Here is a 27,309-nt window from a genome sequence, read left to right on the forward strand (position 1 = left end):
GTTTCTTCATCATTCTATTTATTACATGTATGAATATTAACATCTCATGGTATCCATCTAATGCAGTCAAAACCAACAAGGAAAAAGGTTAAGCATGTTTCAAATGAACATTCTTACAGATTCCCCCATAACTTAAAATAGAAATATGTTCATCTCTATTAAATTTTCTGACAATTTGAAAAATGTCATTTAAAAAAAATCACCTTTAGTATATTTAAATATACTTCTTAATTATTTGATGGCATCAGTGTCCATCTTTAAGAATAAAAGTTGCTTCATTAATGGACACCTAGATGGTTCCTTATAGTTGGATGTGTATGTCACACACACACACAAATATGTCCTATTTTTTTATAAAAATTTTTCAAATCTGGCTTTCAGTTTGAGAAATCCTGCAGTGCTCTTTCACAACCCCCTTCTGAAAGGTAAAACTAACTTCAGGCTTTGCTTTTTAATCATGTGAAGCTACCGGAAAAAAAATCTTATGTTGAGATTGTTTCATTCCATCTTCACTCAATAAAAAGTACAGAAACACTGTCTTTATTTGATGGTGTGCATAAATATTACACTCCATGGATAGCAAAAATATTTTTTATTTATAATTTACAGTTTCACAAGTGAAAATCGTACATTTTTTTACACATACAATTTCATTTTGTTAAATTTGCACACATCTACAGAACTTTCACACAACAAGCACCTGAAACTGTGCAGGCAGTAGGAAATGCAAATACTAAAATGTATTTATTAACCAAATGATAGCTGAAGGCCCTGCCTCAGCTACACAATTTATATAGATATGTCTATATATACATAAAAAAAATCTTTCACCTTCTAGATCCAACAGCAGCTTTTTAAAAGAAAAACATACCTTTCTCATTTTATTTAAACTGACTCAACTGTATCATTTTCTGTTTTAATTTCAGTAGGTGTGGCTATGCTTTCTTCTGTACAAGTTGGTGGGGTTTCAATTTGCTCTTCTTTAACTTTTGGATTTTCACAGGGTTCCTGCAATTCGTTTTTGACAATGTTCAACATTATGTTCAAGGGATTTTCAACTGGTGTCTTGCTGGGAGATGGTGTACAATCAAACGAAGATGTCTACAAGATGAAAAGCCCTATAAGTACTGATGGAAGTTCAGTATTATCACAGTAAATGAAATTTAGTTTTATAAGACCCTTATATGGGCAAAAGAACATGCATACATCAACTGCAAGTTAAATGCCAGTCTTGCTTTCCCAGAAAACATGCCTTAAAGGCAGCCAAATAATAAAATGCATATTGAGCATTTAATACCTACTCAGAAATGAGCTAATAAGCTTAAGAAAAGCAGTAACAGATGAGACTACAAGAAGTTATTTAGACATGCTACTCTAGTTAACCCTGACATATATAATGATTCCCACATATATCCTATGGTTTTTGTGACTCCCAGTTTCAAGTAGTCTGACAATTTTTTAAATTTCCTCAAGCCATTAAAACATCCTGAAAAGTCTGGTCTCTCGATGACCTAAATATATCTTCCAAATTGCCTCTTAAATCCATGAAATATTCTTTGAAAGTCAATGTGTTCCATTGACTGATTTGAAAAAATGATCACTCTACATTTTGAACTTCTAGAGTCAACAAACCGTCTTTTTCAGATTTTGTAAGTGATTATTTAAAAAGTATTCCTACTTTCTTAGATGGCTGATGGAGTTATGTGAGGAAAAAGAGTACTAAAAGCTACCATGATTCAAGAAACCTATTCCCATCATGGGCTTTGTGACTTAAATTTTGCTCATATTTCTCTGGGCCTAGTGGCCTAGCAAAAGACATCATCAACATTTAAGTCAATGCAATGCAAGGAATGATCAACAATGTCAAAATATGCATTGTTTGTATCTCTCCATGCCTAAGATGCCATTGATATGTATCAGATCTTAATCACTCGAACACCAATATTTACTGACCAACCTAAATGCTACACAGAAACACAAAAAAAGCTCATTAATAAGACTGAAATAACAATATTGTTCTGACAAAACTCGCAACTGAAAAATGAAATTTAGTAAGATAAAGAAACATAGTAACTGGAGAGAAGCTTACATTTTGATAATCTTCATAACATGATGGATGATAAATCTAAAGAGAAAAGAAAAAAATAAGTAGGTAATCATGTGCATATTCACTTATAATAGGCTCTTCTGATATGGCTTTCTTTTTTAAATGTAAACCACTTTGGAAAAGTAACAAAATTCTCTTGGTCACAAAAATGTCTAAAAACATTACTTTTATCCTTATAAAGAGAGTTGGAAATCTGATCTCTCTTTTTTTGTTTTGTACATTCTTTTCAAGACAGTAACAGTTTGATAATGAAATATAAATTCAGAATCAAAAAAGTGTGGTTAAGTGGAAAGAAGACTAGATTCAGAAGACCTAGGTCCTGGGTATGTCATTAACTAATTATATTATCTCTTCTATAAAATGAGCACAGAACCAGCTAACTGCTAAGATCCAACTCAAACCTTCTGATTCTAAAGTCCAGTACCTTTCTTAAAACCAAAAAACCTATTGCTATCAAAGTGTACCCCTACAAAAGAGTACTAATCTTACCATTTCCTAATAAAGTAACTGAAAATTACCTTTCCATCTACTCTAATAGCATTTTTTAAATGCCATTCCTCTTCTTCTTCATCCCAGTATTGTTCAAATTGTTCTTGACAGATTTCACAGCTCTAAAATAGAATCATAAAATGAAATTTATTTAACTAGAACATATTTACTATCATTAAGCAAAAATATATAATCATTAGTGTTAAGTGGAGGAAAAAATTTAAGAGTTTTCTGAAAGTTTAACGTCCAATATATAAAAAAGATACAAAATAAATGTTAAGGATTCTGCAATCTTACAAGCAAAAATAAACAGCATTTCACTGGTGTCACTGATATTATATAACTACATTTTTCTGAAATTCAGAGCCAGATTAAGAGCAAAATTGAAGAGTAAAGCTTACAAGAAACCTTAAAATCATTAAAAGATGTATGAAAATGAAGTGATACGCTTTCAATTACTTAATTAAAGAAAGTGAGGGGGCACTCCCAGAGCTAGAAAACAAACATTTTTCTCTTACCTCAACTGCTCCAGCTGGTCCAGCAGGTACACTTTGGAATTCCTTTTCTTTAGCAGCCTCCTGAGTTTTGAGCACTACTTCTTCATGCACCTTTTCAAAAAACTGGCTCTTTGCACGTTCTTCCAGATCAGCTATTTCCTCAAATTCTATCCAGTCCTTAAAGGAATTAATTTTAAAAGAATATTTTCATTGTTTCTAAATGTTTACAGCATATCTTCAACATAAGCCCATTTGAAGGTAAGGTACATTCTTCTACAAAATGCTTCAATAGTGATTTCTGATAATTATAGCTTATTGTTGAATACCACAACTAACAGACATAAGCAATTAACGAAGAATTAAGATCTTAATGTTAATCTCCCATTGCCTCTAGAATTAGAACTACTAATTTAAACAAGATAAATTTCACATCAGTCTCTGAATCTTGGAATTTTGGAGCTACAGAAACCCGTGTCCTACTCTAGTTACAATAAAAAGCAAATATATACTCTCAAAACTTCCTTAAGAACCTTTTTATATTTTAAGAACCAAATTTTATTCAGAAAAGTCACAACTTAGCAATTATTTAAACTAATATACTTGCCTAAAAGACAGTTTGGATACATAGGAATTACTTACTGTTAAACTGTAGTACCATCGTCTATGAGTGACTTTTCTGCTAACATCTTTTTCAGTTCTATTTTGTCGATAATGCCAGTCCAAGTGATCTGCATATACATCTGTCTGTGATGTTGTAAACCTCATTCCACAAGAGTAACACTGAATACCAGTGTACAGTCGATTAATAACACTATCATAACGTCTATTTTGAAAACAAGAAATAATCTTTAGTTCTGATAACATGGGTTAATGGCCTTTAAAAAAGTCTTCCAGTTTTCCATAATTTAATAATGGTGAAACCAAGAGATAGCTAAAACAGTTAACACCCAAAGATAAATATTATTCTCTAGTAGTGTATTACTAACCCTCCTTACCTTAAACTTTGGGGAAAAGAATCAGGTGAATTTTGGAACATGGAAGCCTATCCTCTTATTAGTAGGCCTGGCCCAGTTATTTATTTCCTTCTAGCTAAAAATAGAATGGTCACCTACTAGCTAATAAGCCAACAGCTGGTCTATCCTTTAGCTAGAGCTTACCTCTCCATATCTTTGGAGTTCTGAATAACTCAGCTGCCCCACTAAGGTCTGAAGAACAGTGAAAACGGTACAGAAAAAATAGTAATACAACAGATAATTAAAAAGACAAATTAGAAGCCTAATGGGAAACAAGTCAGCAATAATCAGATTTTGGAAAGATGAGTTAAAAATATGGATAAAAAATAAAGAATTGGGAGAGCAAAGGTTAAAGTAATACTAGTAGTCAATGAAAGAGACAGATAAGGGATATGGTTTGTATGAGTTATTTTTTTTCTTTTGCTGGAGTGATCCAAAAGTTCTAAAAAATTATCATGGTCATGAATATATAACTATGTGATAATACTGTGAGCCACTGATTGCACACCATGTATGGAATGTTTGTCAAGAATATTTGTATGTTTGTATGTTAAGTTTTTACAATAAAAATATTAAAATCAGAAAAAAAATTCTGGTCTCTGTATTTGGGAAGAATTAAGTATACAGACCAAGTATATAAACAAACAAAGCAATTATTTAAGTCCAAGGAAAAAAATACAACAGAGCACAGTACACTGATACTTTGCATACCAACAAACAAATATAGTTATATTAATGCTGAATAATGATTTACTTTAAAAAGTTTTATAACTATATGGGAGAATTTGGTACAAATTTAGAGCAAACTAAATCTTCACTTTCAGTATCAGGAAGTCAAGAGGTTATATTTACAATGATAAATCAAGAAACAGCAAAATAAATTAAGAGGTAAACAGGAAAAAAGAGTTAAAAGATTTAAAAAGTATTTGCCTCTGGGGACAGGCAAAGTGAATAGCAGCAACAGAAGTGGACGCCATCTTTTACTATAAGCCTTTATAAGACCTTCATTACACGACTTTAAATATGACCAAGTATTACTCTAACAATTATATTGATTTTTAAAAGGTTGAGACACATTATTCTATTTTTATAAGGCAGTCTCTTATGGATATAATGAATCCATGCACTAGAAAGCAGCTATAAATGTTTTTTACATAAGTAATATAGGCAACAAAAACTTATGAAAAGATATGTAGCAAATGTTAATACTGATTATCCCTAAAGTGGGAGTGGTATTTTTTTATTTATTTGTATTTCTAATTTTCTTTATGAACATGCATTACTTGTAAAATGAAAATAAATTTTAAAGCATTCTTAAATAGTGGACTATAAAATTCTCATTTTCGTGACTTCAAAAATGTAAAAATATCAATATAGAAAAAATAATGATGGGTAAGAGAAAATGAAGATACGAAAAGAAAGACACGAATAATTATCAATATCTAGGATTTAAATTTCCTGTATTTTATGGACCAAACACAGATTCAAAAAGAAATGGCAATTGTGAAAAGGCCTTTTAGCCTAAAGACTTGTGCAGCAGACATATTTTAAAATTTTAATTTTAAAATTTAAAATTAAAAGAATTTAAAAATAGGCTTCCTCAAATTTAAAACAATAAGTGGGATAAAATAATACTAATAATACCCACAATCACTGTCCCTTTTATCTTAAAAGAAATTAGATTACATACTGTTTCAATTCTTCAATTGTAAAATTGGTCAGATCTGGAACATCTTGATCTTCATTTTGATCTTCCTCCTCTTCAGGGGGAGGCTGAGCAGCAACTTCATTTACTTCTTGATTGAGAAGAGACATACAAATTTCTCAATACCATTCTGCATGTGTTATGCACAGAGGAACACTATAGTATTAAAAGCATACAGACAAACTGATCTTGTCTATTAAGTGCTTCTAATCTTAAGCTTATTGGCCAAAGAATTTAATAAATCTCTATATTTTGATTAAGTGATGTGAAGTCTAAGCTCTTAAAAAGTTAATCTTCATGAAATTGTACAAATCATATAAAATAATTCAAATTATTTTTAAAGGCTAAACTAATGTAGAATAGCTAGTAAAAAAATTTCTGTATATATTTTCAGGAATTTAACTGAAATAAATGTTCTCTATAGAGGTAATAATAGTTTCAATCTTATAAAATAGAAAAGACTATCATTATAAACCAATTATATTTTACTTTCCAAAAACAATACTAAAATAATTATTTTAAGAACCTGTATCAATAACTTACATCTTTACATTATGTCATCTTACACAACTCCGTAACTTAAGAATTTGCATAGATAATGTATAAAGCCCATACTTACGTGCTGTAGCTGAATCAGGCTGGGACAATTTGAGAATTCCTGTTTTTAGTAGTTTTGAGAACAATTCATTTACATCCACCTGACTGAGATGATTATCAGGATATGCCTTAGGAAGGGTTCCTTTTGACAAAATTGACAAAATTTTGTTAAAGATGGGTTTAATTTTTCTCAAGATTTTCTCATTTAGATCAGCAAAATCACCACTTGAAAATACTGTAGAACAAATACCAAAAACCAACACCAGAAACACTGATACTTTATACAGACATATATTATCTACCAAAAAAACCCAACAGTATTATATACACTTTTCCCTAATTAAATCCATACCAAAGAAAAGAGAAAACAGAGGGCAGAAAGCCTCATGATCCCTTCTACACCATGCAACCACCTCTAGGCCTTACCACCAATCTAATTTTCTATTTCTCATCTAACCACACTGGAGAACATAATTTTGTATAGGTGAGGCAGAGTACTATCTTTTAGCACAGATTTCTGGGGGGGGGGAATGACCCTGATACCCTTTTGCCCTGATATGAGTATAAAGAAATTTATGGCCTCAGCGCAGGCTATTGCTGAACAGGTGTCAGGCTTACTAAAATCTCAATTATTTGAATAAATTAGGCAAGGGTTAACAACTTTCTTCTTTTTTTTTTTTTCTTTTTCACCTGGGCAGGCACTGGGAATCGAACCTGGGTATCCAGCATGGCAGGTAAGAATTCTGCCTGCTGAGCCACGTGGAACGCCCTACAACTTTCTTCTTAAACTCACTGGTCAGGAATCAATTAAATTCCATAGTTTGCTAAGCACCATAACGTTCCAATACTGCCTAGGGTTCCGTTGCCTCCTCTATAAACAAGATGTAAAAGTCATTATTTGCCTCAGTTTACTTTATCTGTAAAAGGGTACTACTAATAATTCCTACCTAAGGTTGCTATAAGGATTAAATGAATATGTGTATATGTGCCATTGAAGCGTGTGGCACTATATATAGTACTTGTTAAATAAAATAAATAAATAGATAAGGTGAAGAATGAACCTTATTAAATTCATCCTAGCACGATGCCTAGCATATAGCAAATGATCGATATATGTTTGAATGAATAAATGAACATGGGTGTATCTCCTCTGTTTTCACTGTAAAACTAAGAGAAGGAACCTTGAGAGAAGCTGTATACAGCACAGAGTGAACACTGTTCACAGGTCTTAAAGACCACGAGAAAGGAAAAAGACTCATACTTAACACCTCACTCGGTACCCTCAACCCAGGGGAATACAATGCTATTTCTTCCATGATATTGCTATGTCCTATATATGTATACATACAACCCAAGAGTGTAAAAGAAAAAAAGAAAAAACTTCTCATGCCACTAACCTAAACACAACAAATTCTCTATACAACAAGAAAAGCCAGGTTTTAAAGGAATATACATTAATACAGCACTTACATATTACAAAGTACTTCTGCATATACTATCTCATTTGATTCTCATAAAGAAAAAAAAATCCTGGCAAATACTGACTTTCACATCTTGTTTACAGAGGAGGCAACGGAACCCTAGGCAGTATAGACCTGTTCATCCCCTGCCCACCTGTAAGTGGCAGAATGGAAGCTCTAGTCCTGGCCTTCAAACTTTAAATCCTAAATATTTTCCTTACTTTTAATTACAGTGAAAACAAAAAATAAAAAATATTAATCCCGTCATTCTAAAATTAAAAGCTTTCAAATTAATTGAGTAAATTTCCCAAAATGACAGTTAAAGAGCTAATGCATTAAAAAGAACGTGGTTAGAAGGATGTAAAGGACTTGTACACAGAAAAGTATAAAACACAACTAAAGGACATTAAAGACCTAAATAAATGGAAAGATATTCTGTGTTCATGGACTGGAAGACTAAGTATCATTAAGATGTCAAAACCACCCAAAGTAATTTACAGACTTAATGCAATACCAATCAAAATTCCAACAACCTTCTTTGCAGAAATGGAACAGCCAATCATCAAGTTTCTATGGAAGAGTAAGGAGCCCTAATGGCCAAAGCCAACCTGAACAGAATGAAGTTGGATGACTCTCATTCACCAATCACAAGAGTTATTACAAAGCCACAGTAATCAAAACAGCACAAGAACAGACATATAAACCAATGGAAAAGAACTGAGAGCTCAAAAGTCAACCCTCACATTTATGGGCAACTGATTTTTTTTTCTTCTGTAATCATTAAGAGTTTAATATAGGATTCTGATGATCATCAAACCCAATATATATTTGATAGATGTTTCATTTTTAAAATATCGAATTTCATATGACAGACATTTTGGGGTATTTAAGTCAAATTTCCAATCAACACAAAGGCTGCACACTGTTATAACTCTATTTTTCTAAGTACAAAATGAAGATAATAGTGAAAAATACTAAAATAAAATTCAGAACTGAAAAAAATCCCAGTATGTGAATAGTGAATATCAAGCCCTAGTTTGGTCTTTTTTTTTTTTTTTTCATTTTTAATTATTTTTATTCAGATATCTTCAGGCATCATACAGTTCATCTAAAGTATACAATCAATGGCTTACAATATCATCACATAGTTGTGTATTCATCATCATGACCATTAACATTTGCATCACTCCAGAAAAACAAATAAAAAGACAAAAGACAAAAAAAAACATACATCCCATACCCAACCCCTCCCTCTCACTGACCACTACTAGTATTGTAATCCACTCAATTTTTTAACCCCTTATCTACCACTATTATTTATTTATTTATTTTTGTCCTTACTTTTTTATTCATCTGTCCATACCCTGAATAAAGGGAGCATAAGACACAATGTTTCACACTCACACGGTGACACTGTAAAAGCTATATAGTTATGCAATCTTCTTCAAAATCAAGTCTACTAAAGGGCAGGCCATGGTAGCTCAGCAGGCAGTTTTCTGGCCTACCATGCCAGAGACCCGGGTTTGATTCCCGGTGCCTGCCCAAGCAAAAAAAAGAAAAAGAATCAAGTCTACCAGAATACAGTTCAACAGTTCCAGGTACTTCCCTCTAGGTACTCTACTACACCATAAACTAAAAAGGGGTATTTATCATCCATATTTTAAAACTTCAACTTCTGTGTGAGACCAAAGGGAGAGATGTTTATTTGGTACAAAATTTACATTTTGGGGTAGCGCATTACCTAATTTAACTTGCATGGTCAGTTTAGCTGAACAGCATAAGCATAAACACACGGAATCTTGAATAGGGTGTGAGATCTTGTTGGTTTGTGCAGGTTCGTGTGATGCCCCGATATATTCCAGAGTAATTTGGGCAGTAAATAAAAAACTATTTGCAAAGTCCCCTTGGAGGACTAGGGAGAAAGGAGGAAATATTCAACTTCACCATTTGGAGAATTCTCAATATTCTCGCAAGCAGTGGTGACAACCAAATACACAGGCTGAGCCCTCGATCTTGGCTTTAGCCCCTATGAAATATATTCCTGCAAGAGGAGAGGCTAAGTCTACTTGTAATTATATATAAGAGTCACCCCCCAAAGAACCTCTTTTGTTGCTCAGATATGGCCACTCTCTCTCTCTAAGCCAACTCAGCAGACGAACTCCGCCCTCCCCACTACAGGGGACATGACTCCAGGGATGTAAATCTCCCTGGCAATATGGGGCAGAACTCCCAGGATGAGCTGGGACCTGGCATCATGGGATGGAAAAAGGCTTCTTGACCACAAGGGGGATGAGAGAAATGAGACAAAATGAAATTTCAGTGACTGAATGAGACAAAATAAAGTTTCAATGGGTGAGAGATTTCAAACAGAGCTGAGAGGTTATTATCCTGGAGGTTATTTTAATGTATTACACAGATATTCCTTTTTAGTTTATGGTGTATTGGAGTGGCTGGAGAGAAGTATCTGAAACTGCTGAGCTTTGTTCCAGTAGCCTTGATTCTTGAAGACGACTGTATAATGATATAGCCTTCACAATGTGACTGTGATTGTGAAAACCTTGTGTCTGATGCTCCTTATATCCAGGGTATGGACAGATGAGTAAAAAAATACGGATAATAAATAAATAAACAGGGGGGATAAGGGGTAAAATAAATTGAGTAGAGTGAAATACTAGTTGTCAATAAGAGGGAGGGGTAAGGGATATGAGATGTATGAGTTTTTTCTTTTTTCTTTTTCTTTTTTCTGGAGTGATGCAAATGTTCTTAAAATGATCATGGTGATGAATACACAACTATGTGATGATTGGACACTATGTATGGACTCTATGTGTATGAAGATTTGTCAATAAAAATAGTTTTTTAAAAAAGGGGGCACAGTGCATAAGAATAACCTCCAGGATAACCTCTCTGTTTGAAATCTCTCAGCCACTGAAACTTTATTTTGACTATTTCTCTCTTGCCCCTTTTGGTGAAGAAGGCTTTCTTAATCCCATGATGCCAGGTCCCGGCTCATCTCCAGGAGTACGACCAACTCATTTTTGAAAAAGTAGAAAGATCACTGAATTGGGAAAGAATAGTCTCATCAACAATTGGTGGTGGGACAACTGGCTCTCCATATGCAAAAAAAATGAGAAGGATCCCAATCTCACACCATATACAAAAATCAACTCAAAATGTATGAAAGACCTTAATATAAGAGCTATATCAAACTCCTACAAGAAACCACAGGAAAGCATCTTCAGGACGTTGTGCTAGGCAATGGTTTCTTAGACTTTAAACCCAAAGCACAAGTAAGAAAAGGAAAAACTGATCAATGGAACCTTATCGAAATCAAAGACAAACAACCCAATTAAAGCCAAAGACTTGAACAGACATTTCTCCAAAGAAGATATACAAAATGGACAGAAAGCATCTGAAAAGATGCCCAACATCATTAGCCATCAGGGAAATGCAAATTGAAATCATGAGATAGCATTTCACACCCAACAGAAAAATTATTAAAAAAAAAAAACACAGAAAATAACAAGTATTGGAGACGATATGGAAAAATAGGAACACTCACTCATTGCCAGCAGTGTAAAATGGTGCAGCTGCTATGGAAGACAGTCTGGCAGTTCCTCAGAAAACTAAGTGTAAAACTACGAGCAATCCCACTACTAGGTATATACCCAGAAGAACTGAAAACAGGGACTAGAATAGATATTTGCACATCAACATTCATGGTGGCAATATTCACAATTGCCAAAAGATGGAAGCAAACCAAGTGTCCATCAACAGATGAATGGATAAACAAAATGTGGTATAAATACAATAGAATATTATTTAGTCATAAAAAGGAATGAAGTGCTGATATATGCAACAACATGGATAAACCCTGAAGACATCATGTTGAGTGAAATAAGCCAGGCACAAAAGAACAAAAATTGTATGATTTAACTGTTTTGAAACAATTAGGTAAGCAAATTCACAGAGTCAGAATCTAGACTATAGGTTACAGGATTGGGATAGGGAATAAGAAGTTAAGGCTGAAAATGTACAGAGTTTCTATTTGGAATGATGGAAATATTTTGGTAATAGAAGGTGGCAATGGTAGCACAACATTCTGAATGGAATTAGGAGCACTGAAATATGATTAAAAGGGGAAATGTTAAGATTGTATATATGGTAACGATTAAAATTTTTTTTAAATCCATGGAATTAACTACACTAAACACAGTGCACCCTAAGTTAAATCACAGGCTTTGATTAACAGTACAATTATAAAAATGTGCTATCATCAATTGTAACAAACGTTCCACCCCATACAAAGTGTTAATGACGGAGTGGTATATGGGAATCCTATATTTTACGCATGAGTGTTTTGTAAACCAACAACTTCTCCAACTAAAATAATTAATTAAGGGCCACGGTGGCTCAGCAGGCAGGAATGCTTGCCTGCGAAGCCAGAGGACCTAGGTTCGATTCCCTGTACCTGCCCATGTAAAAAAAAAAAAGTTAAAAAAATAATTAATTAAAAAATTAATTTTAAAAATTAAAGAAGCTTGGTTAGGATTTCCCTAGTTACTTAAGAAGCTTTGAAAAACTAAAACTCCCTTAATTTGTAAACTAAGTAATTCAGTACTACGCTAGAACATGCTTCTGAAGATTGCTTTTCAGTAATTCAGAACTAAAGCAAATGCCAATTAGTTCTCAATGTATGACATTTGCAGTTATTCTATAAATTGCTCTAATTTATATACTTCCCATTTATCACACATTAAAACTAAAATTTCTTTTTAAAGCCCTTGTATCCAATTAGTAGCCTTGCCCCACCCCACAGAAACAAAGATTCTTATCAGGGGACCTGGCTGGGGAATCACGTAAGTTTTATTCTACTTCTCTTTAACATGTTGTGGACATTTATTTGAGTGGTCATAAAGACACATCAATGAAGCAACTTTATAAGGCAGTATCCCTAGTATTCACTTACTTAATGTTTATTGGATCATAACCCACACACACACACAGAGTTCAAAATACAAATAATTAGATTCCTGAGGTTTGCATGTATTTCAATCTACCTCATCACAATTGTCATATCCTCCCACCTCCAGTTTCTACCCAATAGGTTTCTACCCGTTTCTTAATATCTACATGATGAGTGTGCAATGCACATCAAAAATGTAAACAAACTGAGAAAGCAAACAAAAAAATATTTCAGCCAGATTAAAATTCTCTATATTGAGTAAGATCTCTCAAAACTGTTATTTTCTAAACTGACAAAGTCAGCAACTCAAAAAAGCAATAACCGTCTCTCAAAAAACCAAAATTTAGGAAATACATACCTGAAGGATTCTGAACAAATGCTCCAGGATTCTGTGGATGAACTGGTAAAAATTGTTGTCCTTGACCAAATGCTACTGGCTGAGTAGCGACACCAGTCAGAACCTTTAAGATAAACCTTGGTTTTAAGAATCATTTCTATATTTTAAGCAGTTTTAATATATTAATCAAGTAAAATGTTCACAGCATCATATGACCTGATTTCTAAGCTAATAAAGATTTAAAATATGAACTTGACTGGTCATGTCACTTCTAAGTGTTTCTACAAACAGGGACAGTAATACCTTCCTAATGGGTCTCAGAAAGTTAAAAGGAGCTGGAAATTAATGTGACACTTTCTGGAAAACTTACAATACCATGCAGAAATAAGGTAGTCACCAAGTAGCTTACACAATTAGTTTGCTGGTGCACTCCCTTATTTAAAAATAAAAGAACTGACATCCAGGAATGTGACCTGTGCACAATAATATAGATTAATTGGCAGCAAAGCTAAGGCCAGAACTTCTGACTCCTTTCCACCAATGTCAAAAGTCTGCTTCAATCAGTAAACAACTCCAAGAGAACATCCCATTTGTCCATTTTGGGGAAAGGTTAGTTTTGGGGCAAAAAATAGATTGCAAAAAGCATCAAGGGAATGTTAAAAAAGGAAACAGTCAAGAAACAAGTACTAAACTGGCTTACAAAAACTGTACTTATAGCCCAGAGGGAGATAAGACTTCTACATGTTGCTGTTATATAAATAAATGTCCATTTATAAGTCTAGTTCAGCATCCATGTGAATTTTCAGGGAAATGTATGAATAATAAAAAACTCACCAATTCTGTACAATGTAGGAATAAGACCAAGTAAGTCAAGTCCTATTCTAGAGTACCTCACAAAAACAGTTACATTACTTTCAAGGACACACAATAAGCAAATCTCATTAGGCAATCCAATTGTTCTTTCAAATTATTAAATATGAACAGAAGACTGCTTTCTATCAATAATACATATTCTGCTTCTGCAATCTTATGACTTTTCTTTCCATGTAATCTTACTAGTATAAAATGAATTTTCTAGTAAGAATGTGTAATAGAAAAAAAAGCAGTTAACCCAGGGAAATTTCACTAAGTAAGCAAAAGTAGGCATTCAAATATCAATAGAATTAATCACAAATTGTAAATAAATTGTTTTAAATTATTTCAATATGCATTTTTAAATGTATGCATGGGAAAGAATATCAGGTGAATAAGTACACTTATTATTGCAAGTGTGCCTTACTGACATGGATAATGAACAAATAGTATTTGACTTGAGTGACTGGGAAGGAGGTGAAAAGTAAGAAGAGAAGAAAAAGAGAATTAGATTGTAAAAGCATGGGCAATTTATCTCAGGACTGACATTCTTGGTCAAACAGCAGAGTCTAAAAAAACAGCTCTGTGGTTACTTTAAAGCTTACCAGAGCTCCACAGTTCGACAATGCAACAGAAGTCTACGAAAAACTCCCAACTGTATGATGCTTTACTAGCTTCGAAGCCAACAAATAGAGAAAGTGTGCAACAGAGAGAGAGAGAAAGGGTAGGAGGACAGCGGAAAGTGAGAGGAAGAGGAGACTGATACCCTGAATCTTAAAAGAGGTAAGATCACTTCAGGTGTAGGTTGTAAATTTCAGCCCCCAAAGGCTCTCATCCCATTTTCCTAATATAGGGGTTTGGAGTACATTAAACATATCACTCCAGATAAACTCTCAGATTTCTCCTGAAATCCCTCAAGCCCTAGAAACAGTAAAAATTTTTAACATCTGATACAGGATAATTTTAGAAGAACTGTAACAGACTTACCTGTTGGGAGGCCTGAATATTTCCTACTGCTATTGGAGCAGGTATGTTGCCAAAATTTCCAAACTGAGAACTCTGTAGATTCTTTTCATCAAAATAGTGCCCAGAAGCTCTGTTAAGGGGATTTGAGAAACTCTGGTTTCCGGGGCCATGTGGTCCATTAAAATTTGGTCCTTGAGGTGACTCAAATATTTGTTCATGTCTTTGGAACTGTAATCCTTGGGATGGGGCATTAAAACCACTGCCAGGTGGGTCATTATATGGACCAGTCTGATTGAAAGATACTGATTCAAGTCTCTGTGAAGGATGATTGTCAAATCGTGTACCCTGAAGACCAAGAGGTATATCAAACCTTGATGCTTGCTGGTGTTGCGGACCATCAAATCTTTGAGGTACACCATCAAACCTTGGTTGAACCTGCTGTCCTGGTGGTCCGTCAAACCTCTGTGGGCCCGGCTGACCAGTTCTTTCAAATCTAGGACCTGGCTGACCATGTAGTCCATCAAATCTTGGCAAGAGTGATGGCTGACCTGGCTGCCCATCGAACCTTAAAGCATGACAACCTTCAAATCTAGGACCACCTTGACCCAGAGGCCCTTCGATTCTCAGGCCACCTCCTGGTACAGAAGGACCCTCAAACCTCATTCCACCTCCTTGTTGAACTAAAGGTCCTTCAAACCTAATCCCAACTCCTGGCTGGCCATGTGGACCCTCAAACCTAAGGTTCCCACCAAGCTGACTATGTTGTCCTTCAAATCTTAGGCCAGCTACTGACTGACCATGGGGACCCTCAAACCTCATTCCAACTCCCTGTTGTAGCAATGGACCCTCAAACCTGATCCCACCTCCTGGCTGACCATGAGGTCCATCAAACCTAATTGCAGCCCCTGATGGACCATGACCACCCTCAAATCTAAGTCCACCAACAGGCTGACCTCGAGGATTATCAAATCTAAGAGTACCCACAGGCTGACCATGAGGTCCCTCAAATCTTAGACCACCCACAGGTTGACCACGATGTCCCTCAAATCTGAGACCACCCACAGGCTGGCCTCCTGGTCCTTCAAATCGCAAACCACCTGCAGAACCCTCAAACCTCAGACCAGGGGAACCTTCAAATCGAAATCCACCTCCTCCCGCTTGACCAATTGGTCCTTCAAACCGTAGAGGTGTCCCTACTGGTCCTGGAGGACCTTCAAATCTCAAAGGACATCCACCTCCTAGCTGACCTTGTGGTCCTTCGAATCTCAGAGGGCCTCCTCCCCCCATCTGCCCTGGTGACCCATCAAATCGAAGTGAACCTGCTGTAGGAGGTCCATCAATTCTAGGACTTAACTTATTAGGTCCTTCAAAAATCATTTTGGCTGGGCCATCTCTGGTTACTGATGGCCTACTAGGTCCATCAAATAAAGGTCTGTCTTCAGCTAAAGCTGTAAGTCGCTGATTTGTATCGAGGCCGGCAAATCTTGATGCTGGACTATCTACAAAGGGTTTATCTGAATCTTCATATCTAGGTCGCTTAAGTGGAAAACGATCATTGAATGGAGACCTCTGTTCTTCTCGTACACCTTTTAAAAAGAAACAAAAATTATTCACCGAAAATCTGAGTTGATATCAAATTATCTTAAAATCTTTTTCTATATTCATGAAAATATTTATCAAAAAATACATGTAAATAACTCCCTTTATCAGAGGGAAGAGAGAGACACATAAGGCAGTAGATAAGAGGTTGCACTCTAGAGTCAGACACACCTGGGTAAAAATCCCCATCCTGTCAATCTATAAATTATTTGACTTTGAGCAAGTTATTTAACCTCTCTAGTCTGTTTCCTATCTTTAAAAATGAGGATAATATACTTCATTGGGTTGTCGTGAGGATTAAATCAGATTACATATTTAGAGAACCTAGTAAAGTAGCTGACACATAGTTGGCCTCAAAATTAGCTCCCTTCCCTTCCCTAAAGGGAAAAAACAAAACAAAACAAAACAAAAATACAACAGTAGTCTGAACAGTCACAAAAATCCATCCCCACTTAGCTTGTTCATTTTCCCTTCACTGCTGTGTGATTCAATAGGCATAATCTGATTTAACTTTTTCTACCTTTAGCAGAGACTTGCTCGTCATGTCTTCTCCGGCCCTCATGGGGTGAAAGATTCTCAGCATAAGTACGACTCCCAGATATAGGAGAAAGACGTCTTGCTCTTTCACTAAATTGTTCTTTTCTGTCAAACTGTGCTCCACTATTCCTACTTGCATGTTTACTTTTGGATGGCTCACATTCTATTCCAGACAACAAGGCATCAGTCAAAGGGTAGTCAAAAATATCAGGATCTAAGAGATCAAGTCTTGGAAATGAATGCTGAACCTGTGTCCTTTTCAGTTTTGCTTTATGTTCATAGTAGGTTAATTCAGCATCAGATAAGAGAGGTTTCTTTTTTAATCCACCTTTATTTTCTTCTGTAGGACTATCCCGTACATTGCATCTATGTTTACCTTCTTGATACTGAAATAGTTGTCGAATTTGATGAACAACAACAAGGAACTCATCCTGTGTAATTTCACCAGATGCTAAACGTTCACTCGTCTGCATGGGGGTGATAAAAAGAAATTAAATATTTTAAATATAAAAAGTAGTTACAAAAAAAAAGGCAAAAGAGAATAAAGATTACAAGGAATCAATCATAGTAACTACCTTTTGAAGTAATTCTCTTTTGCTTGCAAGAGTTAACTCTTTAGGAATCTGAAGGTTGGCATCTACACTTAATCGATGCTGCTGCTTTGGGGTTCGAGGTGACAAGATTCCTTTAGTGCTTGACCAGCTATCCCTATGCCTTAGATGAGGAGACTTACTATGCTCATCACCTTGTTGTAGGCTGAAACCATAATGAAAACAGTATGTTAAACTTCAAAATATTTTTCAGAATACCCTGAGCCATATTTAAGGATTCTTTTCAAAAGACATGGTTAAAATGAATATATGTAACCATGAAAAGTAATTAAATGATTAAAAGCACAAAAGCTGAAGTTGGGAAAATCAGATATGAATTCTGATTCTTGTATGTCCTGGATGTGTAGCTTTAGGTAGCTTAGTTAGTTAATCTTTCTAAACTTCAGTTTTCTTATCTGCAAAATAGGAATAATGGTATTTAACCCATAGAGAAAAATAACTAATGATAGTACCCAATAAACATCTTCCAATTTTAAAATTAACGCTTCTTTTGAAATGCATATATTATTTGAGTAAAAATGTAGTATCATACCTTTTATTTTCTTCCCAACCAGATTTCCATCTTTTGGTAGACTTGGAACTTGGCCAATTTTCTACATTCTCCTTTGGTTCAGAGCCTGACTTTGTTGAATGCTGATTTGCAGTTTCTTGTGGCCGTTCTTCTTCAGTCTTTTTTATTCGCCTAGGATCTCTGACATCCTGTTTAGCACTTCTCTTAGCATTTCTTTCTTCCCTGGAAGGTGGTATAAACTCTTCTATATGTGACTGCTTAACTCCTGACTGACGAATCTTTCCAGCTTTGGGTGTTGAAGTTGGAGACATACTCCTTTGCCTTCGTTTGGGTGACCGCCTATCTCTTCTCTTGGGAGAATGTACAATTGGTGATCGAGACTTAGGTGATCGTGATCTTGATCGCTTTCTAGTACTTGATCTTCCTGGTTTTGTCCCCTGTTTTTCTGATTCGTCTGTAATTATATCCTGTTTCTGAACAATGCCATTAATGATTTTATTTCTACTTCCAACCAGTCGATGTTCAGATGATTTTATGTGCTCATCTTTATCCTTTTTTTCTGTAGTTTTTCTCTTCTCTTTTACATCATCATCTCTGCCATCAGTCTTATCCTGAAGATGTTTTTTTAACCTTGGATCTCTTTTGCTCATATCAGATACCCTCACACTTTCAGATTCCTGATTTCTCAAGTCTTTTGTATGGGATAATTTGTTTTTCAAGGGTGATGGTGATTTAGATTTAGATTTAGATTTAGAATCTAATTGATCAAGTTCTTTCTTGGCTATTTTTTCACCTGATTTACTTTTTTCTTGCTTGGATGAATTTAGTTTTTCAGCAGGTACAGTTTTACTTGTCTTAATATCAGACTGGCTTAATGCATTCATTAGGAATTCTTTTCTATGACTTTGATCTTTTCCATGAGAAGAATGTTGGTTCATCCTATTAAGACGGGGATCCCGGTTAGTTCCTTTCAAATCTTGAATTTGTAAGGATGGACCTGAACGGCTTTTCTCAGGTTGCACAGGTACCTGATGAGAACCTTTAACTGCCAAAGGGGGAATTGGTGAAACATGTAATTTGGATGATGTTGATGCAGGACCTAAGTTAGATGTCTCCTGCTGAACACTCAAAGAAACTGCCTGAAATAGAAAATAAATGTTCATATTAATAATGTAAAGTTTTTTTAACAAAAACTTGAAAACAACTAAAAAATGTAATTGCCTTACTTATCAATAAACCCCCTCACTCAACACTATGTTTACTTTGTTTCTTTCTAGTGCATATATGGAAATTACAATGAAAAGAGAAAGTCCATGGCCTACTATTTCTTACCAGTACTTTACTTTTAACTTCAATAATGTAATCTCAAGGTAGAATGAAAAAAATCCTTCCTTTCCTAATTATTCAGGTTTTGAGCCAGACTGCTCCTAAGAAATTGTACTACCTTCCAGAATAAGAGCCAGTTATTCCAGTTAAATTCTCTCATAAAATTTAAAAGTGTCACTGATAATGAACTACTAAAAATTCTGCCTTCCTGTATCTCCACACTACAAAAAAATTCAAATATTAAGTAAAATAACTTAGTATAAGGCCACTCATGCATGGAAATGCTTAATCTTCCTGACCTCCTTAATTACGTGGTGGCTTTTCTTCTGTATTTTTCTGGTTTCTGTTTATAAAACATTAGACTATGCAAAAACATTTGCCATAACACATCTACCATTTATATTATTAAATCCACATGGTATAATTATTATACAAAACTAAAGCGTCACCTCATATGCTACTAATTTAACAGAAAAGTATTGAGGAAAATATTGTAGTTTACTTAACTGGTCTTAACAATAAGCATATAAAATTTGGTCTACATCACAGTAATTTGTAAAAGAAGTAAGTAGTAGGAAAAAAACACTAATAGAAGTGACACATTAATAATTTAAACACAAATAATTACTTTCCTGTTGGAAGACAGATTCAAAATATTTAAAATAAATAAATCACTCCTACTTACCAGTTGTGCCTTAGCTTGTTCTAGCTCAAGCTCCAGCTTTTTCTGCTGAAGTTCCAACAACTGTTTTTGCTTTGCCAGTAACTGCTGCCTTATTAGTTGTTCTTGGGTAAGATTCTTTTGTATATCAGGAACAATTGGAGGAGTAGAGATACTCGGGGAACTGACCACTGCGCCAGGTGTTGAAGGCTCCTCAGGCTAAAAGAAAAAATAATTAAGACAAATGTATCACAGCTAAAATAGAAAGCTAATAGGTAACTAAAAATTATCAGTGTAACTCTTCATACTATTCATAATCTTAAATGGCCAAGCATGTTTAAAGGACACAGAAATCAGGAATTTAAAACTCAAAACTAAGTATATTACATAATACCTAAAGAAACTGAATATAATTTTAAATGCACTGTGAATTTGAGAAAAATTTTTTTAAAGAAAAATGCTTAAACTGCATTGACTCAACACAGGGCATTAGTGGTATTTTTACTTTCTGGCAAGAAATATTAGAAAAGTCAAAAATTTGATAGTTAAAAGTACTATATGCTATTCATATTAAAACTTACCGATTTATTTAAAAATTTAGGATTCACATGGATGCTAGATGTATTCACATTGGGGGGTAGAGGTTTAATAGGCCAAGCAGGATCTAATGAATTGACTCTGACATCCAGGGCATAAAGTTTCTTCAAAGGGAATATTTCATCCCATGTGGAACGTAATTTAAATAAACTTTTTCTAGTATTTTCATCCACCTAGAACAACAGAACAATTCTATGGCTTTATAAGTTACTATAGAATGCTTTATGTATTAAGTACAAGCTACAGAAATCATGGCTCAACTTCACATATAGAACTATACTGCCCATTTGTAAATATATGCAACAGTAATGATTAAAGGTATGGTAAGTTTGCAATTCTGAAGTTAAAGTTTCTCCTAAAAAGATCATTAGAACACCTAAAGTCATTACCACCTAATTTTCATATAAGCAAGCAACTATGAAAAAAACACTTTGTATTTTTAAAAGTAAAACATGTTTCCACATTTTAGGGCTTATATTCCTAATACTCCTTAGACTGAACAAAAATACAAAATAACACACTAGAAAACAGTATATCTGATGGCTTAAATTTTATTATTCACATGATAGTACAAAGGATAAAATTAAGACAAAACTGTCTCACTAATCAATCTTCTGCAATACAGTATGAATGATACTATCAAAAAGCTAACTATTTGTAGTACGGAAGGCACCTTAATAACAGAAATTCACAGAATAGTAACCACTGATAAGCTTGAGTTTTATATATTTTATCTGCTCATTCTTGTGATGGGCATAATAATACTAATGGTTTTTTAAAATCAGCCATCAGAGAAACCTAGCACTTGGGAAAATTAAATTGGATTTTCAACTTTAGGATAATAAAGGCTTGACTCAAGCCTTTAGATAATACATCTACCACAAAGTCATTTTTATCAACTGTAGTGTTAAGGCCCAGCTAACCTTCAGGAAAATGGATTCTACCAAAAATCCAACTGAATTTGAACATACTGAAACTGAAAGCAAGAAATTTCTTAAATTCCTGTAAAATCTGTAATGCAATGTTAGCTTCGCTTTAGACCACAGCATCAAGTAAAGCAGGATTTAGCAAGGGTCTACGATAAATTAATTCATAGGCTCTGTAAGGCTATTCGAAATACTTTTTCCAAATTTCTTCTCCATTTTCTCTAAGAACTTAAAGGGAAAAATCAAATAGCAACTACACATTTTATTTTCTAACAAGCAAATCAAATCTGATAGTGAAGTTTTTTTCAAAATTATCCCAATACTACAAGTCAACAGGAGCAACTACTAATATTTAAGAACAGCTGCCAATTATTTACTGAGAAAACAAACAAATCTTTAAACTCTCATAAATGCTCTTTTGCTCAGTATGAAAGATAAATCCTGGCACAGAATTACCTCAACAAACCCCTTGTCTTCAACATAATGCTCTATTAACCAGACTACCAGATAGAATGTTATTATGCAAAGAATAACTGCTAGGTGTAAAAACTAACAAGTCTCTTTTCTAAACACAAAGGGGAAAACAGGATTTCCAAAATAACCTACAGCAGATAACCCATCACAATTCACATATAACTAGAACATTCACAAAGAACCTACTTGAACAAAACAACAAGAAGAAACATTTCCTGAAAGAAAAAAAAAAGAACACACACACAGATTCAGGCATCAATCACAGGTTGGCACACTGAAGGATTGTCTTTTTCCCAGTTAGGAATATTTAACATCTTCACACCAGAAACATAACCAACGAACTCTGAAGTACTCTTAAGACAATTTCTTATCCTTCTGCACACATTCTAGTGATGGAACAGATCTCCAAATGAACTTAATTTTTAAAAAGCAAAAAATTCTGAAAGCAAACCTGTCCATTCTTGAGTTTATAATGTAAAACCCCTACACTTAAAATCTGATATAAAACACTAGCCTTAGCCACTTTCTTTGAAATGGCACCTGATAATGAAATGTTCAAAACAGCAAAACATTGTACCACCCAAGAAAACCCAACACAAAAGTATTTATTTAATCAGGATCACATTTTAAAAATTCAAAATTTTCTAAAATGCATATATACCTTTTCAAACACACAAATAAATGTTGCAACTAGATTTTTAGTAAATGCAGTGAGATACTCTCTTCCAACGTTTTTCACGATAGAATCCATAAGGTACATAACAGGAAGCTTCTCTGAGGAAGGAGCCTGAGATAATAAAAAAGAAACTGAAAAGTTTAGAATAATGAATTGTCACCAAATAATTACTTTTTAAAGTGAGTTTTTAAATCTACAATACAGACCTCTATTTTTGGTTGATACTAAATACTCTTCAATTGATATTAATCTTTATGAAACTTAAGTGTTCAATTATTTTTTAATATAAACTTTGAGCAGACAAGCTCAGAATTACCAAGGAATAAAAATGGTAATCTCTAGCATACTCAACACTCAATGGAATTTCAGTTTCATGTGAATAAAAGACCTGTATTTTTAGTGACCAAAAAAGGAGATATGAGGAAACGGAAAATTATTTTCTGAAATCCAAGTTTAAGCTTTTGTGACTCACATAACCTCATAATGGTGTGCCTAGACTCCACAAAGTAGTTTTCAAGACTTCTAGCAGATACCTTAATTTCTATAGGCATATTTTATATGTTGAAGTCTTTGGCGCTTTTGTTACCTGTAAAATTAGGATTACTTCTCAATAATCCAAAGGGACAAAAATTAAACACTTTTAAACTTGCACTTGAACATGCAGGAAGATGCAAATCTGTTACTGAAACAAGAAAAACTGGATGGAGCAGCAGCTGAGTCATGTAAATCAGGTTGAACTTGACTCTGGAAACCAGGACTTGTCCTGAAGATTTTCTTCACAGCATGGACTCTCCGTCGAAATATTTTCCTCTGACCATGCACAAACCATGGGTTCTAAATTTGTGCAGTGTGGTGATACTGATACAGGAAGCCCTTTCCAAAACAAGGTAATGTTGCCCCAGTTCAATTGCAATGCCTACCCATTCTGGATTTTAGAAGGCACAGCAAGCGTCCAGAAAGCATCAGCAAGTTCACAGACTTGTTGAGGAGCATTAAGGCACACCATGTTATTAACTCTGACTCCAAAGTAGCACCCATGATTTAAACAAAACCAAAAAAGTTTTCCCCAATAACCCACCCCATGTGTTTAGGAATCTTAACCCTGAACAACACTTATTCATAGCTACCTGTAGCTAGGGTAGGCTCACAGTTCTGGAGTATATACAAAGCCATCATATTCACAAAACCAATCGCCCATACAAGTGTGTGGAAGTGCTCTTGCTTCTGATTACACCTTTACAGTAAGGCCAAGGAAACTTGAATAACTTTGTTTGAAAATACTTTTTACACTAATAAAAGGATTCAACAAGGCCACTGCATGTGGGTAAACTATTAAGTACCAACATGTCAAATGCTTTATTACCGTGTCTTTACCATTACCATGTTTTTGTCTTACACCATTTTAGTCACTGTTGTACCTAGGAAGATAAATCTGTTCAGTAGGCTAATTTTTTTGTTGTACAAGTAGGTGAAGTCATTACATGTAATATTCTTTTTCACTACTGCTGCCTCATGGGATGAGTCAAATTAAGTGTGAATCCTTAAGTTTAGTAACCCTGAGATGCTAGAGATTAAGGACAAAACCATTCACCTCCAGAAACACAAAACCAAGCCAGTTTGCTACTAAATGGCAGAAAATCCCTCCCCTCACCCACAACCCCAAAACTGATTCAGATAATTCCCCTCCTCCCCCCACAAAATGACTTTTTACATCTTTTCCTCAATCTGGCTTTACAAAATAACCAGGAAAAGTGTGCCAAAAAAATTTCAGCTGTCTCTTATGAGCAAATAGTCCATCTATTTTCACCACTCTGTGTAGCTATACACAAATTTACAAGTTTTAAATGTGGTCACTATATTCAGCATTTAATTTTCTGTCTTGTAGGTGTTCTGGATCCCTTAAAAACCAGCAAGGAAACTGCTCTTTGAGTGACAATCTGAACTGCTAAATTTTAGGGTCTGTGGAATATTAGTCGTCCCCCAAATAAGAGGTAATTAGATTTTAAAATAATGTTATTTTAAAGGAACCTAAGGGCAGTTTCTTAAAAAAAAATTCATTGTCAAGCCTTCAACAAGGCAAAACCTAAGTCTTCATGTTCATCACATTTGCTGTATCAATAAAAAGGACGTTGAGTATGAGAAATGCTCCCTTTTTAAATCTCATACTTAAAAAAAAACTTTCACAGACATTCACAGGAAAGATGAATGAATACTGTATTTTAGCTGTCAGACAGAGCATGATATACTTGTTGGGCACTTAAAATAATCTCACTTTTTACCCTCTTTAAATAAAGGTATGAAAGGACCACCTGAAACCGTGTATCTTGTGAACAGATTTACCCAAAAGAGTGGAAAGAACCTAAAGAAGAATGAACCCAAGTCACTTAAAGACTTTTGTTAAAAAAACACAACCACGAAGATAAAAATAAGTCTTGGAAACAGATTCTATACCTTACAAAGGTAAATAAAAAAGACAAATACATATTTTATATGTTTTATTCACAAATTTTATAATACCAGTCACACATTTCAAAACCATTTATTAAAGAGTCAGACCACTCAATTTTACACTAGACAGAAAACGCCTCTAAACAATATATTGGTGGTTGTTGTTGAAGTGGCCTTTTAAAAGGGGTTCACTCTGCTAAAAGGAGGCTCATCCTGATATAGCAATCACTAAAAACGAGGAAAAACTAAACCGTAAGTACAAGCTTAAAAAATAACTTAAAACTTTAGCACTGGGAAGCTATTAAAACTAATCATAACTAAATTTAACAGTAACTTTACTTAAATGACATATAACTCCCACAATGAATTCAAAGAAGAGGAGGACTACAGGGAAGTACAGGGTGGCAAAGGACCACTTCTGACAAGGGGTGAAGAAATGCACGCCTTCACTAACAGGGAAGGGAGAAAAAGAGAAAAGGAAGAGGAGGAGGGTCTGAACTTTTCAGAAAAACTAAAAAGTACTTGTTACCCACTGGGCCGGTTCTCCACCTACAGGTTGGATAAGATCTCCTCCCCAACCCCCACCAACCCCACCCTCCACCCCAATTTCCCATATTTTGGGGCAAATTAGGCCCTCCGATAGGAGAATAAAAGTTATAATCTAGCCGCCCCCACCCCAAAATGGGGCTGACGGGTGTGAGCAGCTGCCTGGCTGGCAGGGAATGGATTCTCCTCTCTTCCCTTTCGCATCATGTGCTTTTCAGGCGCCATGTTGGGCTCCTAACAGGCGGCTGCTCCACTCGGGGCCAATTCCCTACTCCCACCCACCAACAGCTCGCTCCCAGGTCCCCCTTCACCTCCTTCCAACCCACAGAGCACAATTACCCAAGAGGATACTAGCGGGGAAAAGGGACAGGAACCGCTCCCCAGCCCCCCTCCCCTGGAGGTTAAAATGGTTCATTTTAACTCTTACTTCCCCAAACCACAAACTGCCTTTAAGTCTCCCCCACCTCAAAGGACCCTATCCAAAGCGTGCGGGTGTCGGGATATACAATGCGGTGGCCTAAATAGGGAGTTGCTGAGCGGAAGTGGGACTCCACCCTTTACCCTCCCCACTCCCTACCCCCACCGGGAGGCCCACGCTCGACGCCTGGGCCAAAGACCGAGCCTGAGTGGAAGGGGAGGGTTGGAAAGGAGGAATACTGTCCCCCTGTGGATGGAAGCGAGACCTGGGATGAGGCTGACACTAAAATCAGGGAGTATTAGAAGAATAGGAGGCTGCGGGGTGTATAAAAACCTTGGCGGTTTGGGCCTCGATGAGAGAGACGATCTCCTTGGCGAAGGGCAGGTTCTCCTCGGCTAGAATGGTCAGCATATTGATGTGCGGTTTGCTATTGAAGGTCAGGTCTTCGAGCGATGACTGATAATCCCGACAGGCGTCCTCCCGGGCCCCCGCAGCACCGGCCTCGGCCGGCGTCTGCTCTGACATTGCGCCGCGGCCCCCCTCCGAGGTCCGCCGCAGCTGAAGCAGAAGCCGCTCTCGATACCCCGCCTCCCTTCCGACTCCTCTTCCTCTCCCCGGGTTTCTCACGGCTCCGGCTTCAACACATGCTGACCGCGGAGGGGGGTTGGGGAACGACACAGGGGGAACCACGGGAACGAAACGCCGCCGTCTCACGGGTGATCTCCGTTCACTTCCAGCCGCCACACAAGCTTCTTTCTCCACAGACACAAAATGGCGGCGGCAGTAGCAGCTCCAGCTCCGAAAATGTCTGTGTTCCCAACCGCTGCGTCGTGCGAAATGAGCTAGGGGAGGGGAAATGTGCGGTAAAGGGGCGGGGCCGTTGGTAAAACTCGAATGCAATTGGCTCTCCCGTAAACGTCACAAGCCCCGCCTCCGCCCCTTCCGCAGGACATCCTGGCACCGCCTTCTTCTCGAGCCTCTACCGGGGCT

General features: G+C 35.8%; 1 protein-coding gene across 4 annotated transcripts; it reads right to left on the reverse strand.

The window, feature by feature from the left end:
• Positions 1-27,309, reverse strand: PCF11 (PCF11 cleavage and polyadenylation factor subunit). 4 transcript variants are annotated; one of them, XM_077113427.1, is made up of 16 exons: positions 26,653-27,309; positions 22,893-23,018; positions 20,816-21,004; positions 20,259-20,453; positions 18,269-19,386; positions 17,701-17,881; positions 17,502-17,592; positions 15,011-16,575; positions 13,193-13,295; positions 6,431-6,550; positions 5,797-5,899; positions 3,733-3,916; positions 3,115-3,270; positions 2,626-2,718; positions 2,090-2,125; positions 1-1,101 (listed from the first exon to the last, which is right to left on the reverse strand). In XM_077113427.1, exons 1-16 carry the CDS (start codon positions 26,842-26,844, stop codon positions 886-888), a joined length of 4,668 nt encoding a protein of 1,555 aa, XP_076969542.1. In that variant the 5' UTR covers positions 26,845-27,309; the 3' UTR covers positions 1-885. The 4 variants fall into 4 exon arrangements, with proteins under 4 accessions (XP_076969542.1, XP_076969540.1, XP_076969539.1 ...); XM_077113425.1 differs by having other exon boundaries at positions 17,109-17,592; XM_077113424.1 differs by having other exon boundaries at positions 5,797-5,902; positions 17,109-17,592.

The sequence above is a fragment of the Tamandua tetradactyla genome, chromosome 8 (assembly GCF_023851605.1).
Source record: "Tamandua tetradactyla isolate mTamTet1 chromosome 8, mTamTet1.pri, whole genome shotgun sequence".
Taxonomy (NCBI): Eukaryota; Metazoa; Chordata; class Mammalia; order Pilosa; family Myrmecophagidae; genus Tamandua; species Tamandua tetradactyla.